The 14,757-nt window shown below is 34.2% G+C and overlaps 1 protein-coding gene across 3 annotated transcripts in view; it reads left to right on the forward strand.

Moving 5' to 3' along the window:
- The window catches only part of NDNF (neuron derived neurotrophic factor), a 31,547-nt gene extending 23,217 nt beyond the window's left edge, over positions 1 to 8,330 (forward strand). For all 3 annotated transcript variants that reach the window (XM_081959967.1, XM_081959969.1, XM_081959968.1), the window contains 2 exons: positions 739 to 863; positions 4,704 to 8,330. In XM_081959967.1, the coding sequence (XP_081816093.1) occupies positions 739 to 863; positions 4,704 to 6,112 (1,534 nt within the window). In that variant the 3' untranslated portion in view covers positions 6,113 to 8,330. The remainder of the gene's footprint in view (positions 1 to 738; positions 864 to 4,703) is intronic.
- The last annotated feature ends 6,427 nt before the right edge of the window (positions 8,331 to 14,757 follow it).

Below are 14,757 nucleotides of genomic sequence, written 5' to 3' on the forward strand. Positions count from 1 at the left end.
AGCCTCCGTTTCTTTTTCTCCCTCCTCGCTTCTCGTCCCTGCCCGACTTCAGGATCCTCCCTAATCATTGTGGGTCGAAAAGAAAAAAGGGAAAGGGGCGCTTGTTTTGAAGTGCCCGAGAGGAGGGAGGGGAGCGGGCGCCCGGCACACAGAAGAGCCGCATTAAAATGTGTAAAGAGCCACATGTGGCTCGCGAGCCGCGGCTTGCCTACCACTGGTCTAGGATGCTTCCTAGATCAAGTTGAATCCAAAAAATCCCAGGAATTTCCAGGAGGCTTGGCATTCAGAAAAATCTGCCATCAATAGGCACATAGAAATAAACCACATTCATATACCATTCAAAAGAGACAATAAAGAAGCTAAGAATAGGAAACAAGAAGATGAGAATACATCTTCTCCACAGGCTATTGCCATATGAATTGGAATTAACATTAGACAAACCAAATCAAACAAACCAAATTAAGAAGAAAACTATATCGTAATCAAGGCTCTACCAAGGACAAACCTCATCCCAGCAATAATGGCAGGGCAATAGGGAACAAATGCCATAATCATTTGTACTGATGATTTTCCTTAGTTGGGAATGAAGTGAAATGAAATTGAAAGCAAACAACCAAGCTCAGAGACCATCAAGGACCCCACAGTTCAATATATGAGTTGCTTATATTCTGCTCTCTATCTCTCTGTCCTTAGTTTTGTATTGTGAAGAAAGTTACGCTTTTATTCATCTTTTCATAGGTTTTTTTTTGTGGTAGAGGAAGATAATACACCATTTGCAGTTACAGTGACTCCCTGTGACACACCTTTGGAATGGAAACTGAGTTTGCAAGACCTCCCTGAAGAGTCAAGTGGAGAAGGCTCAGGTAAATTGTAGCAAAAACCGAACAAATATTATTAATTTTGTTAAATATGAATAAGCTGATGTAGAAAATATACTAAATTCCATCAGTAATTGCTGCTTTAAAAATTAGTGAATAAGAATTAATTTTTAACAATTGGATGATAGATTACATGTTTCCTGGCTTATCCAAAAAGTCATTCTCCTAGTTAAAAGTTTTTTTTTAATTTTATTTATTTCATCAAGCATGAATTAGATAACAGATATACAGTAAGTATAAACATGATTTTGAATACGAATACATAGGAATATTAGGATAGGGATAGTAGGCACGCTGGTGCACTTATATATGCTCCTTGAAGACCTCTTAGGAACAGATTGAGGTCAACCGTAGACAGTCTAAGGTTAAAGTTTTCGGGGTTTGGGGAAGAAACCACAGTATCAGGTAGTGCATTCCAGGCATTAACAACTCTGTTACTGAAGTCATATTTTCTGCAATCAAGTTTGGAGCGGTTTACCATAAGTTTGTATCTATTGTGTGCTTGTGTTTTGCTGTGGTTGAAGCTGAAGTATTCATTGACAGGTAGGACATTGTAGCAGATAATTTTATGTACTACGCTTAGGTTGGATCGAAGACGGCAAAGTTCTAAGTTGTTGAAGCTCAAAATTTCAAGTCTGGTGGCATAAGGTATTCTGTTGTGAGCAGAGGAGTGGAGTACTCTTCTTGTGAAATATCTCTGGGCTCATTTGATTGTATTAATGTCTGATATGCAGTGCAGATTCCGGACAGATGAGTTGTATTCAAGAATTGATCTAGCAAAAGTTTTGTATGCCCTAGTTTGCAGATCAATATTACCGGAGAAGAAGATTCGCAAGATTAGGTTAACAACTCTTAATGCCTTTTTGGCAATGCTGTTACCGTGAGTTCTAGCACTTAGATCATTTGAGCTGAGTACTTCAAGGTCCTTAACAGAGTGGGGATCATCTATGAGGTCATATCTGCCCAGCTTGTATTTTGTGTTCTGATTTTTTTTGCCAGTGTGTAAGACAAAGCATTTGTTGATTGAGATTTGGAGTTGCCAATTGTTTGACCATTCAGGATATCTTATTTCACCTATTCTTCTCCTGCACAAATCTTAGGTGTAGCCATAATTCTTTATATGTACTCTGCATATATGAATATGTTCTGCTAAAATAAGCAAGCTTTTACATCACACGAACAGAAAAAGTACAGGTAGCCCTCGACTTTCAACCACAATTTAATCCCAGGTTTCTGTTGCTTAGTGAGACAACTGTTAAGTGAGTTTTGTCCCATTTCATGTCCTTTCTTGCCACAGTTGTTAAGTGCACTACAGTTGTCAAGTTAGTAATACAGTGTTAAGTGAATCTGGATTCCCTATTGACTTTGCTTGTCAGAAGATCGCAAAAGGGGATCACATGACCCAGGACACTACAACCATCATAAATATGAGTCAGTTGCAAACATCCAAATTTTGATCACATGACCATGGAGATGCTGCCACATTTGTAAGTGTGAAAAACTCTTTTTTCAGAGCCGTTATAACTTTGAACATCACTAAATGAACTGTTGTAAATCAAGGACTAACTGTACAATAAAGCATTCCACAATGCTTCTCATGTGGATTATATTCAACAACAGAACTGCTTGTCTAATACAGAACTCTAATTTTGGGGATAGGAAGCTTTCGATCAGATAGAGTTTTCCATTATATATTGGAGCAAAAAAATTATAATGAGGGAAGTGGGCAACCTGCTGTATATTGCCGATTGTAAAAGGAATGTGTATTTATTATAAATGAAGAACCTTGTATCCCTAGATATCTTAAAACTAATATTTTTAATATATGAAGGTCCCTATTTGGATTTCTCTTTTTCTAATAAAAACACAATATTAATGGTTATTTATATAACCCTTAAAAACTAAACATAAAAAAGAAATGAAACAGTATCAATTAAAATATATATAAAAAATCACAAAATAGTTATATTACAAACTGAGACATCTCTAATTCTAACAGAACTAAATTAGAGCATATAAAAGCTACTTTTTATTATAACTAGTAAAATAAGAGTAAGCAATATACAAAAAAGTCAGGAAAGCCAAGGCAAGTCCAGCACCTTAAATCCTCAATCTCGTAGTACCACTATTTTTCAGAATCCCAAAAAGGTTTTAAACTTAGATTTAAAGATTAAAAAGTCATCTGGCACCCAAAGATTAACAGAAATGTGTAACAGAAATGCGATTCCCAGACTGTGGAACTAGATCCTGAAAGGTCCTATAGCTTGAATTTATTATTGGAGTCCTGGGCGAAGCCCAACATTGCAGAGTCTGAATACTTGATTTTGTTGGAATGTTAACTACTCAACAATACAAATAGGAAAGGAAAAAGATTTTCACCACAGTGCCTATAATGCCATGAAATAGTAATTAAACAATAAAATTAAAATAATACAGAAAAATATTCTAGTAATCGGGGCATTTGTGCAAGGTACAGCAGTAACCTCAACCTGCCTTTTCATGGCAACTTGAAAGGATTTATTATATATATGTATATAAGAAGCATTATATATAAAATGGCATCATTTGCCAGTGCAACATTTGAATTTTTTTATTTATAAAATGAATATGGCCATCTATTGCAAAGAAAGTGACTCTGGGCGGCATAAATTTCTTCTTCTTTTTCCTCCTCCTCCCCTCCCCCTCCTCCTCCTCCTCTTCTTCTTCTTCTTCTTCTTCTTCTTCTTCTTCTTCTTCTTCTTCTCCTTCTCCTTCTCCTTCTTCTTCTTCTTCTTCTTCTTTGGCATTTCTTCCTCAAGTCTATAAATAAAATGCATAAAATTCTCCTTCACTTTTGATTGCTGGCACTATTTGTTGTTTTTCCTACTGTATGTGGCTGTCCTTAATGCTGTAATATGAATCAAATATTATTTATACAATAACTAAATGCTTTGAAAACATGTCCATATGTCATTTTATAATTATGTGTCCACAAAAGTTGATTTTAGTAGTTTAGTTTTTCATATAAAAACATATTTTTCCAAAATCTCCTCTGTTTTTGTTTCTGTTTTACTATGTTATAAGATGCAAATCATATAAAATACATATATACATACATATACAACAGTATTTGTGTAAACTATAAATTGCTAACTTTATTAATTTAGATTACCTAAACCATTTTTCAGGAACAAGGTTATTAACAATGTTAACTATAATTTTGAATGTTAATAAACGCAAGGTTGCTCGAATTGTACAACTAAATACGTATTGATAGACTTTTGTGAAATTCATTGCATTATTTTGTAATATAACAAGGTATCTATTTTCAGTTTGATATTTAACACTGTGATCTGCATAGTATTACGGCATTATTTATTGGGGTGTTTGTATGTGTGTGTGTGTGTGTGTGTGTATGTATGAAAAAACAATGAGAACAGAGAGAAAAAAATAATTAAAGCTGCTTAGGAAAACAATAACGTCCCCCACCTTTGCATTTCAATAGATCTGCAGTATTTTGTAATAGTACGTAAGAATGATCTGAGGAACAAGGGAAAGAAATATTGCAGATGAAATGATCAGACAAGCGAGGAAAGACAGCCAAGTGGCTTAACTGTCAGAGAAAGAAGCTTTCTTTAATTGATTAGGAAATTAAAAGCAGCAGCAGGAAATGTATAACTTCAGATTTGAACATTTCTTTTAATATAGCTTTACAGTAAAGTTCATCTAATCATATTTACTATCTGGTTTTCCTAAGAGGCCAACACATTTAGGTCCTCCCTTTAGAAAGCATACTGTGTTTTGTGTTTGCTTTGTTTCAAAATCCCTCATTTTTGTCTCTTCTAGGTGAACTGGAGCCACTTGAGCAACAGAATCAGCAGATTATTCGTGAAGAAGACACAGAGCTATTTTCATACAGAGGAAATGATGTTGAGTATTTTGTATCTTCTACTTCACCTTCCGGGTTGTACCAGTTAGAACTCTGCTCAACAGAAAAGGATACAAACTTTAAAGTCTATGCTACTACAACTCCAGAGTCAGATCAACCATATCCTGAACTACCTTATGATCCAAGAGTTGATGTTACTTCTTTTGGTCGTACAACTGTCAGTTTGGCATGGAAACCTAGCCCTACAGCTTCAGTATTGAAACAGCCAATACAATATTGTGTAGTCATTAATAAAGAACACAATTTCAAAAGTCTATGTGCTGTTGAGACTAAACAGACTGCTGATGATACATTTATGAAGGCTCCTAAACCTGGTCTGGATTTTAGCCCTTTTGATTTTGCCCATTTTGGATTTTCTTCCAACAGTAATTCTGGGAAAGAACGCAGCTTCTTAAAACCAACACCGAAGCTTTATTCAAAACTTTATTCAAAGCCTAAGGTTGATCTGGAAAAGATATGCATTGGAAACAAGAATATATTTACTGTATCTGAACTGAAACCTGGTACACAGTACTATTTTGATATATTTGCTGTAAATGTCAATACAAATATGAGTACTGCCTATGTTGGTACTTTTGCAAGAACTAAAGAAGAGGCCAAACAGAAGACAGTTGATTTAAAAGATGGGAAGGTTACAGATGTGTTTGTCAAGGGAAAAGGCACCAATTTTTTGCGGTTTGCTCCTGTTTCATCACATCAAAAAGTTACATTTTTGGTTCACTCATGTCTCAATGACATACAAATGCAAATCAAAAGAGATGGAAAACTTCTGTTGTCTCAAAATGTTGAGGGTGTCCATCAGTTTCAACTTAGGGGAAAGCCAAAAGCCAAATACCTTGTCCGACTGAAAGGAAATAAGAAGGGAGCTTCCATATTGAAGTTTTTAGCCACAACAAGGCCCAATAAGCAGTCATTTCCATCTCTTCCTGAAGATACAAGAATCAAAGCCTTTGATAAACTTCGCACATGTTCCTCAGTCACAGTGGCATGGCTAGGTACACAAGAAAGAAACAAGTTTTGCATCTACAAGAAAGAAGTAGATGATAATTATAATGAGGAGAAAAAGAAAAGAGAACAAAATCAGTGCCTGGGACCAGACTTGAGAAAAAAATCAGAAAAAGTCCTCTGTAAGTATTTTCACAGTCAAAATCTACAAAAAGCAGTTACCACAGAGACAATCAAAGGTCTAAAGCCTGGCAAATCCTATGTTCTGGATGTTTATGTCATAGGACATGGTGGGTATTCGGTCAAATATCAAAGCAAATTAGTGAAAACAAGAAAATTCTGTCAGGGATCTTTTACATAAAAATCTGCAGAACATCACTGGATCTACTAACAGAATAGAAGTTGTAAACTGTATTGGTATTATGTATAGGAGATATTAACATCTATATTTATGTTTACAGAAAGACTGAGACTAGTGCTCTTCGTTGGTATCTGACGGTTGCATTATCATGCATCTGGTGGTCTATGTTTGATGATCAGTAAATAATCAAGATAGGAGGGAATATTGGAGAACCTGCCCTTTTTGCTTCCATATTGCATGAAGTGCTTCTAAATTATTTTATCGTATCAAAGGCTAGGACAAATCATTCAGTACATACATATTAGTCATAGGCAAAGACAAGAACCAAAACTTCCATCCAATCTTTTTTCATAGACTACGGTTTATGTAAATTATTTTTACTGTCTTGTTTAATATGTCTATGTTTCTATGTTGTAAACTATGAAAAATCTTTTCCTGTTAAAAGCATAGATATAAATTAAATATTAACTGGGATTTCCAGTTTTATTGTTAATATAAATTCCTATCTGGTGAATTTTAAATGCTTAAAAAGTTTATGTGTTTCATGTACAAAATTGTCATTCATTATATTCCTGTATATAAAATTAAAATATTAGATTATACATTCCTATTCATATTGATGTTTCATATATCTACAAAGCCATATACATATACACACATCTGTATAATTCTGAATACATTTTAGCATGTTTAATTAATAATTATCTGAACATCATTAATTGTTAATATATTTCAAATATGTTTCATTTGTCAGATCAATCCTTTCATCTCTATTGAAACATGAGATAATCTACTTGTGCTTAAAATTGAAGAAACTGATATGGATGCTTCTTTCTTTTAATTCATGGTAATAGCTTGGCCTATCATATAGTAAGCAAAATCCAATGCATAATCAGGCTTTTTTACATTTTGCAGATTTCCATATATATTTATATCACTGTAATTATATTTTGCATTGTACTATGTGACCTACATATTGAACATTTCAAATACAAATGAAAGCAAGGCAAACATGGATTATTAATTATTATTTTCTGCATTTTCATAGAAATCAGATTAGAAGTTAGATATTCATCAAGCAGTTCCTTTTTTGTTTTCATTTGTTTCTGAAAACAAAGCAATCATAGCAATCGTTTTCATAGTATTTTTTAAAACAGCATAATAATAGAATTTACCCAGAGATCTCTAGCTTTTAAATTTTAAGGCCAAATTGAATAAAATATATGGGAATGGTAATATTTTCTCTAGTGGCAAATAAAATCTGCAAAAGATGCAAAACTGATCACAATAAAGAATAATGTGGGCAAAGATGTGAAAACACTTTTCTGATCAAATGCTGGCCAATGGCATTTTGTAATAATACAAAAACGAATATATGTGTGCATATACATTGTGTGTGTGGGTATGTATGTATGTATGTATGTATGTATGTATGTATGTATGTATGTATGTATGATGTCTGTGTGTGTGTGTGTGTGTGTGTGTGTGTGCGTGTGTTACACTTGTAACTCTTTAAGGATCTAGTTTCCCTTTTTTCAGAGAGTTTGGGTACCTCCTGCTTTTACTTTTAGAGCAGAAAATCCAACTCCTTATGGTACTTTAATTATATAGCCACTTTTTGGGACATGAGCAGAAGCAAAATGGGCAGGGAAAGAATTGGCAAGAAAGATTATATGTTTTCTATTATATGTGATATGCAAGGAGGACCAGAATTGGGAAAAGCAAAGATTGGGCTCAGCAGATTGTAACTATATCTCTACTTCATGGAGCTTTGGCAGTTCACTCTATTAAAAAATTGTTTAACAATATTCCTTCACCACCCTACTCCATGATTTTAGACTCCCTATTTTTCTGGCAATCAAGATGTTGATATGATGGGAAGCTGTGTTAGAGAAGCACTTTGTAAAGCATGTAAATAAAAGCAGTTGACATTTCCAACAATTTCCTGTCTGCATAGTCTGTAATTTTGCAGCTGGATCTTTTTCCAAATACACAAATTCTCATTTGAATACAGTTAAACTTGTTTCTGAAATATTTCTGTAGATATATGTATGGTTAATGTGCTTGATTCATTTTATACTTCCAGATGACTGATAATAGTACATATTGTTCAGTCATATTAAATTTAAATATTACAGCTGTTACAGTATATCATACATAACAAAACCACATGTTCAGAATCTTTGTGACATAGACTTGGTAGGTATCTATGCAATACAGGTTGGAACATTACTTTAACTCCAATTTTAATATAATAAAGATCTGTTCAGCTCTAAATGCAGATTAAAAGTTTAATGGAAGAAAATGTATAAGCAACAATGCCTTCAGTTTCTTTCATTGTCCTTGTGGATACCTATGTTTGATCTGGATCTAAGACTGGAACAGAACTACAACAACAAATTAAATGCATATGCCATATGATGTCCAGTGACTGAATATTTATGGCTAGAATTACAATTCTCATGGCTTTTAAAACTCTTGTCAATCTTCTCAACTCTTGAATAAAGACAAAAAATAACTTGATATTACACATTCACTGAAATATATAGCTTGACCTCTTAGGGAGATAAGTAACATTTGTAATCTGTGGGTTCACTTGGAAATTGACAGTATCATGAACCCTTATTAAGTGCAAGGAATTGTGATTATACCTTCTCACATAATAGTAGCTTTAGCCAGAAACCTAATTCCAAACTATTTATTAAAATGTATGTTTTTGCCTTGTTAGCCTTACACAATGTTTTGTTTAAAAATGTACAAAATGGGGAATGTATTTTGCTTCAAGTTTGGAACAAAATAGATTCATTTGAAACTTTTCATCAAAAAGGATCGAATTGGCTGTGTTCTGATGGAACAATCCTCAAAATAGCTTCAGTGTTTTCTTTTGACCTTAAAATAAAATTTTCCAAATGTACACATTTTGTTTGGAGGCTGTAATACTCAAAATGGTAATTGTGATTTAAAAAAGTACATGTGGAACTTACATTACGTATCTATTTATCTGAACACTGTTCTCTCTATTTCCCTCCTGGTTCCACCTATACAGTGTCAGCTTTCTATTAAAATGCAAAAAATGCATGGGATTTTCAAAGAAAATATATTATAAACCTTAGCATGCTAATATTAACAGAAGGTCCTTCTACTGATATGTAAATTTGGTAAGGACAGAAATGCATCTTAGGAATTAAGTTCATTCCATGCTTTAATTAATTTCATATGTTCATGCTGTTCTTATTTGGGATAAGCAAATAAAGACAAAGAATAAAAAAATAGTGAAGTAAAGCTTGAAAGGGAGAAAAAGAATTATAGCTAAATACAGTCTACAGCAATGCTGCTCATTAAAATCCTCCAGATTTTTCTATTCTTGCAAACCATTATGACTTCAAATACATCAATACACCAATGTATTAATTACCTTTACAAATTGCAATTTATTCATTGTTTATTTTTTTCCTTTAAATATTTGCCTTTTGTTTTAAGGATCCTTAATTCCATAGAAACATGAATTCCTTGGATGGTCAATTATTATTCATTTGAACCTTCATCTGAATCTCTATATTTCCTATGAAACTGATCTTCAATCTCACTGCATGACTGAGTTTTACCTCAATGTACTTCTTTTGTACTGTAACTCACTTTGTCGTTGAATCCTTTTTCATTCAGTATGCATAAATTTTTGATTGCATTTTTGTTCTACTGCATACAGTTCTTAAATATCTATTCCTAATTTATTGAAATACTTTAAAATTTCTCCCTACATACTGAAATATTATTTCCGTATTTTAAAAAAACCACAAAATGGGCAAAAGCACTCACTCATACACAACCACTTTCATTCTTTAATTCACTTTCATTCATTGTTTTTGTATGATTGATGTGAAATATTCTTGTGGTTAGCATGCTATTCTAATGATTTAATTATAGTTAATATCAATTACAATTGATTATTATTCTGAAATGTATATGAATATGGTTAAAAGATGACATTCCAAATGTCTCAGGAATTATGGGATACTCAGATGGTAAGTTTGGCATACCCAGACCTTTGTAAATAATCTATGAAACTCAAATCAAAGAAGACTTTCTGCCTTACTCCCAAACTAATGTACTTCCTATGAAGTTGTATTTAATGACACCCCAAATATTGTTCTACTGTTAAAAGTTCTGAGTTTAAGAATTGTGTTAAGACCTCCACGAGATATTTTAATTTGCTCTAAAATTCTTGTACTAAATCTTCATTTTGAAAAAAAATGATACTCAATGCCACTGGTGTATGTATGCATGCATCCCCTTAGTATGCAGTTTTACGCATGTGGGGGAAAATGTTGAATAATTAATCCATATTTTTTATTTCATAAAATTTCATATTCCAATCTATGATTATGATAAGGATATGAAATATAAAATAATTAGTCTTTTATCAAATAACCCTTGAAGAATTTTTTTGGTATAGGATGTGATTAACTAGGAAAATCCTCAATCCATAATTGTTACTATTGTGAATTTGGATCTTCAACTGCAGGAAAGATTTGATATTTTTATTTAGGTTTTCTTTGTAATTTGTAATATTTTTATGGTAGATTATCACCTGTATTGAGTATGTTAAGGACAGAAAGGCAAGCTAAGTATAAATTGGAAGTCAGAGAGGCAAGCAGAACAATGGTAAGATGTGAGATAGGAATGGGAAAGCCAAGACATAGGTTTCTATGGATTTGTTATTAGTGTGGGAATTTAAGATTGCTTTTACTATTACCCTTAGTTACCATTAAAATATTTTTCAAACTGACAGGTACTGTAAGAGTCTGACCATCATAGATAATTTCAAATAAGGAATAGATAGAAGCTCTGGGAAACTTTTCAGCTTGTTTTATGAAAGGAAATATACTCTTTAAAGGAATCAGTCTTATAATTGCTAGTGCAGGTTTATTCTCTTGGGATAATTTTGCTTGTAATTTCAATCAATATCCCGACTTAAATATTCCTGGAATGCAGGCTCCTATATTCTTGTAAACTATATAGTGTGAGGGGGGATGGAGGAGAGTATCTTCTTCATTTTTACCAAGAGTTGAATTGTTGGGTAATCGGTATCTTTTAAAGAGACAGTTTTCATACGTATAAGTCAATCTGGATACTGAATTAAACCATTTTCTGAGAATGAATCTGGATAAGCCTTGGAAGGGATCAAAGTATACATAGCCTATGTTTGGATATTAATTTATGATGTACTTTATATGTTGTGTGTAGTTATGTGCAAATATATCTAAATATGTAGATTTTATACTACTATTAATTGATATTTGGTACTGAATGAATGGGAAATATGATTTTGGCTTTACTCTATATCTTCACTTATGTTGATCATCAGAAAGCATCACATGGCTTCTTTTGCATTTACAAGGATTTACAAGGACTCCTTAGATATGAGTAATCTATTTTATGGATTCAAAGCTCTAATGGGAATTGAACTTGTGGACGTTCTGTGCCGCCTCTCTCCCTCCCTCCTTTTCTCTCTCTGTCTCTCTCCCTCTCTCCCTCTCTCCCTTCCTCTCTCTCTCCACACACACACACACACACACACACACACACACACACACACACACACACCACATTGAGTTTAAAAGCTGTGTGTGGTTCCAAAATATTCCACATGATGAGTGGGTCCGGTTGCAATGCTCAACAAAATTGGGGGTAATATAGGAGTTCTCGGCAAGGCTCAATCCACAAAGTTGCAACAAACAGTCCAAAGCCAGTCCAAAGTCCAAACATAAGAAGCAAGACTCACGAAACAGCAACACGGAGTAAGGAACTGGACATGTTGCAGCAATCCCCATCTTTTTGGGTGGGATTAAATAGACAATGTTGATATGAGCCTTCACGATGAGCAAGGCTGTCTCCTCACAAGTAGCCTGGCTGACTGACATTGCACCTGTCTCCTCTTTGCCCTGCACATCCTTGGATTAGGAGAAGGTGTAGACTAGTCTCTACATCTTTGCTGCTCAGCAGCAGCTGCTTTTGTTCCTCACCTGAAGCTTCCAGCCTAACCTGCTGCAGCTCTTTCTGCTTGAGCTCAGCCTTCTGCCTATCCAGCAGTTTAGTAGAAGCTATCAGAATGGTATACATGGCTCACTTTCTTTTAAGTTCTCAGAGAGAAATATAAATATCATGATATAATGGTATATTTGTATCTGTTCTGAGAGTTTAAGCTAAGGCAGTTTTGGTATCTTCTTTGGTAAACTTTCTTACTTCTTTGGTAAACTTTCATGGCAGACTTTAGGCTTAAAATTCAATTTCCATACTCTACTTCAGTATGTTGGTTGTCAAATAGGCTTCTAAGAGTAGGAATTTATTGAGTATATAACAGCAGAAGCGGCGGCGGCAAAAGCAGTGGTGGTGGCCACAGCAGTCGCAGCAGCAGCAAAATGCTGTATGCAATATTTATACTATTTATATATATATATATATATATATATATATATATATATATATATATATATATATATATATATATATATATATATATATATATATATATATATATATATATATGTGTCTGTGTGTGTTGCGTTTGTGCTGATAAATAAATAAAGGGAGACTAGTATAGATCTATTTCAACCTATTTAGGTCTCATCAGCTAGCCATACCCTTGCTGGGAATCGAACCAGGGCTGTATTGCATATTAGGCAGATGTAATTGCCACTAAGCCACAGGCTCTCATCCTTATATACATACATACATACATACATACATACATACATACATACATACATACATACAGGTCTTGGCGTATTCGGATCTTTTCCCATGTAAGTTTGAGATTGTTTTGGCAACATTTCAGCGAGGTCACACACGGCATCTTCAGGCTGGGTTTTGGGCTTAAAGTGTGATCGGAGCTGTCATCTTTCTATAAATCTTGGTGGGGGTGGGTGGAGTACTGGCTTTGTTTCAATAAGTGGAACCAATCGTTCCACTTACTGAAACAAAGCCAGCACTCCACCACCATCGCTGAAACATTGCCAAGAAAATCTCAATCTTACATGGTAAAAGACCTGAATACAACAAGACAAGCATACCTACACCCGTGAAAATCTACGAAAACATACCAGCCATAAAAGCCAGCTGGCCAACTTTGGGGCATTCGCTTTCTCTCAGCTCAACTCAACTCAAATCACAGAATTATTGTTGTAGAAAAAATAGTAGGAGAAAGGTGTGCTGTGTATGTTCGTCACCTTGAGTTATTTCTAAAATACAAATAAAGTTATACTAGAGTATACAGCAGCAACAAGCAATTGTTATTTCAACATAAACAAGCAATTGTTATTTCAACATAAACAAGCTAAATTGCTGAGAACTAAATGCTGAGCAAAGTTTACAGCATTTGCACATAGGAAAATATGATGTATTCATTCAAATTAAAGTGAACATTTATTTCTAGAGCAGTTACTTCTTTTTACATTTCTCTCAAGTGGTTGTTTTGATCTAGTTCTGCAGGATGAATACCATAAGCAGGCATTTTAGGTAATGCATTTTAGTTCTTTATTTTGGCTCTAGGCTTTGCTAATTTTTTCCAGTAGTTTTATGTTTATAGTTGCTATTGAGGGAAAGCTTTCATTTTCTTCTTTGGCAGTAGTATAGATTTTACAGGATACTTAAAATCTTAGGAAAAAAACAAATGTCTGCTTTGGTTAGCAAGTGATACAATTTGAAAATAGTCCAGCCCACTCCTCAAATCAATCTTTAAAGTGTTTATAAACATTTAATATCAGTCTAGCTCACAATGCAAACTCATGCTTTGCACAAACTACTGGATTTTTCGGAGTATAAGACACACTGGAGTATAAGACATACCAAGTTTTTGCATTCTGCAGACCTCCCAAAAATGGCCTGTTTTTCATGAAAACAGGCCCTTTTTTGACAAAAAAGGGCATGCATAACCTTTAAGAGGCTTGTAGAGTGCTCCTGGGGGCTGGGGGGCCCTAAACGAGCAAAAACAGTGCCATTTTTAATGAAATGGGCCCACATTTTGTCAAAAAGGGGCATGCATAGCCTTTAGGAGGCTTATAGAATGCTCCTGGGGGGCGGGGACAAAAAACAGCCAATTTTTTGCTCATTTTTGCCCTCCCTAGTCTCCAGGAGCACTCTGGAAGCCTCCTAAAGGCTATGCACAACCATTTTGGCAAAGGGGTGTGGTTTCGGGAGGCCAAAAATGCTGTATTCAGTGTATAAGATGCATCCAGATTTTCAGCCTCTTTTTTGAGGGAAAAAGGTGCATCTTATGCTCTGAAAAATATAGGTATTTGAACACCAATTGTCTCTTCTTGTTTCAGTTGTCAACTGCCATGCTTTTTGTGTGTCTGGCTTCAAGTCTAGAAAAGCAACTTATGTTGACATCCTTTGATATTCTACATTTGAGGAAAGAAGAAAGTTTGATCTAATAATGTTTAATAAATAAGGCTAAACAATGCAGTAAAAAGTTTATTATTGTTCTGGTGCAAATAATTATAGTTATCAGTTAATAATTGATATGAACCTTAAAAATATTATTTAAAAGACTGTCAAGAGATTGCTGATGTTTGGCGAGCTTGCCAGCTAATACAAAGTCACTTGTGTGGTCAATGAAACGAAATATAATTCTATACACCATTAAA

This window comes from Natrix helvetica (assembly GCF_964273705.1).
Source record: "Natrix helvetica genome assembly, chromosome: 7".
Taxonomy (NCBI): domain Eukaryota; kingdom Metazoa; phylum Chordata; class Lepidosauria; order Squamata; family Natricidae; genus Natrix; species Natrix helvetica.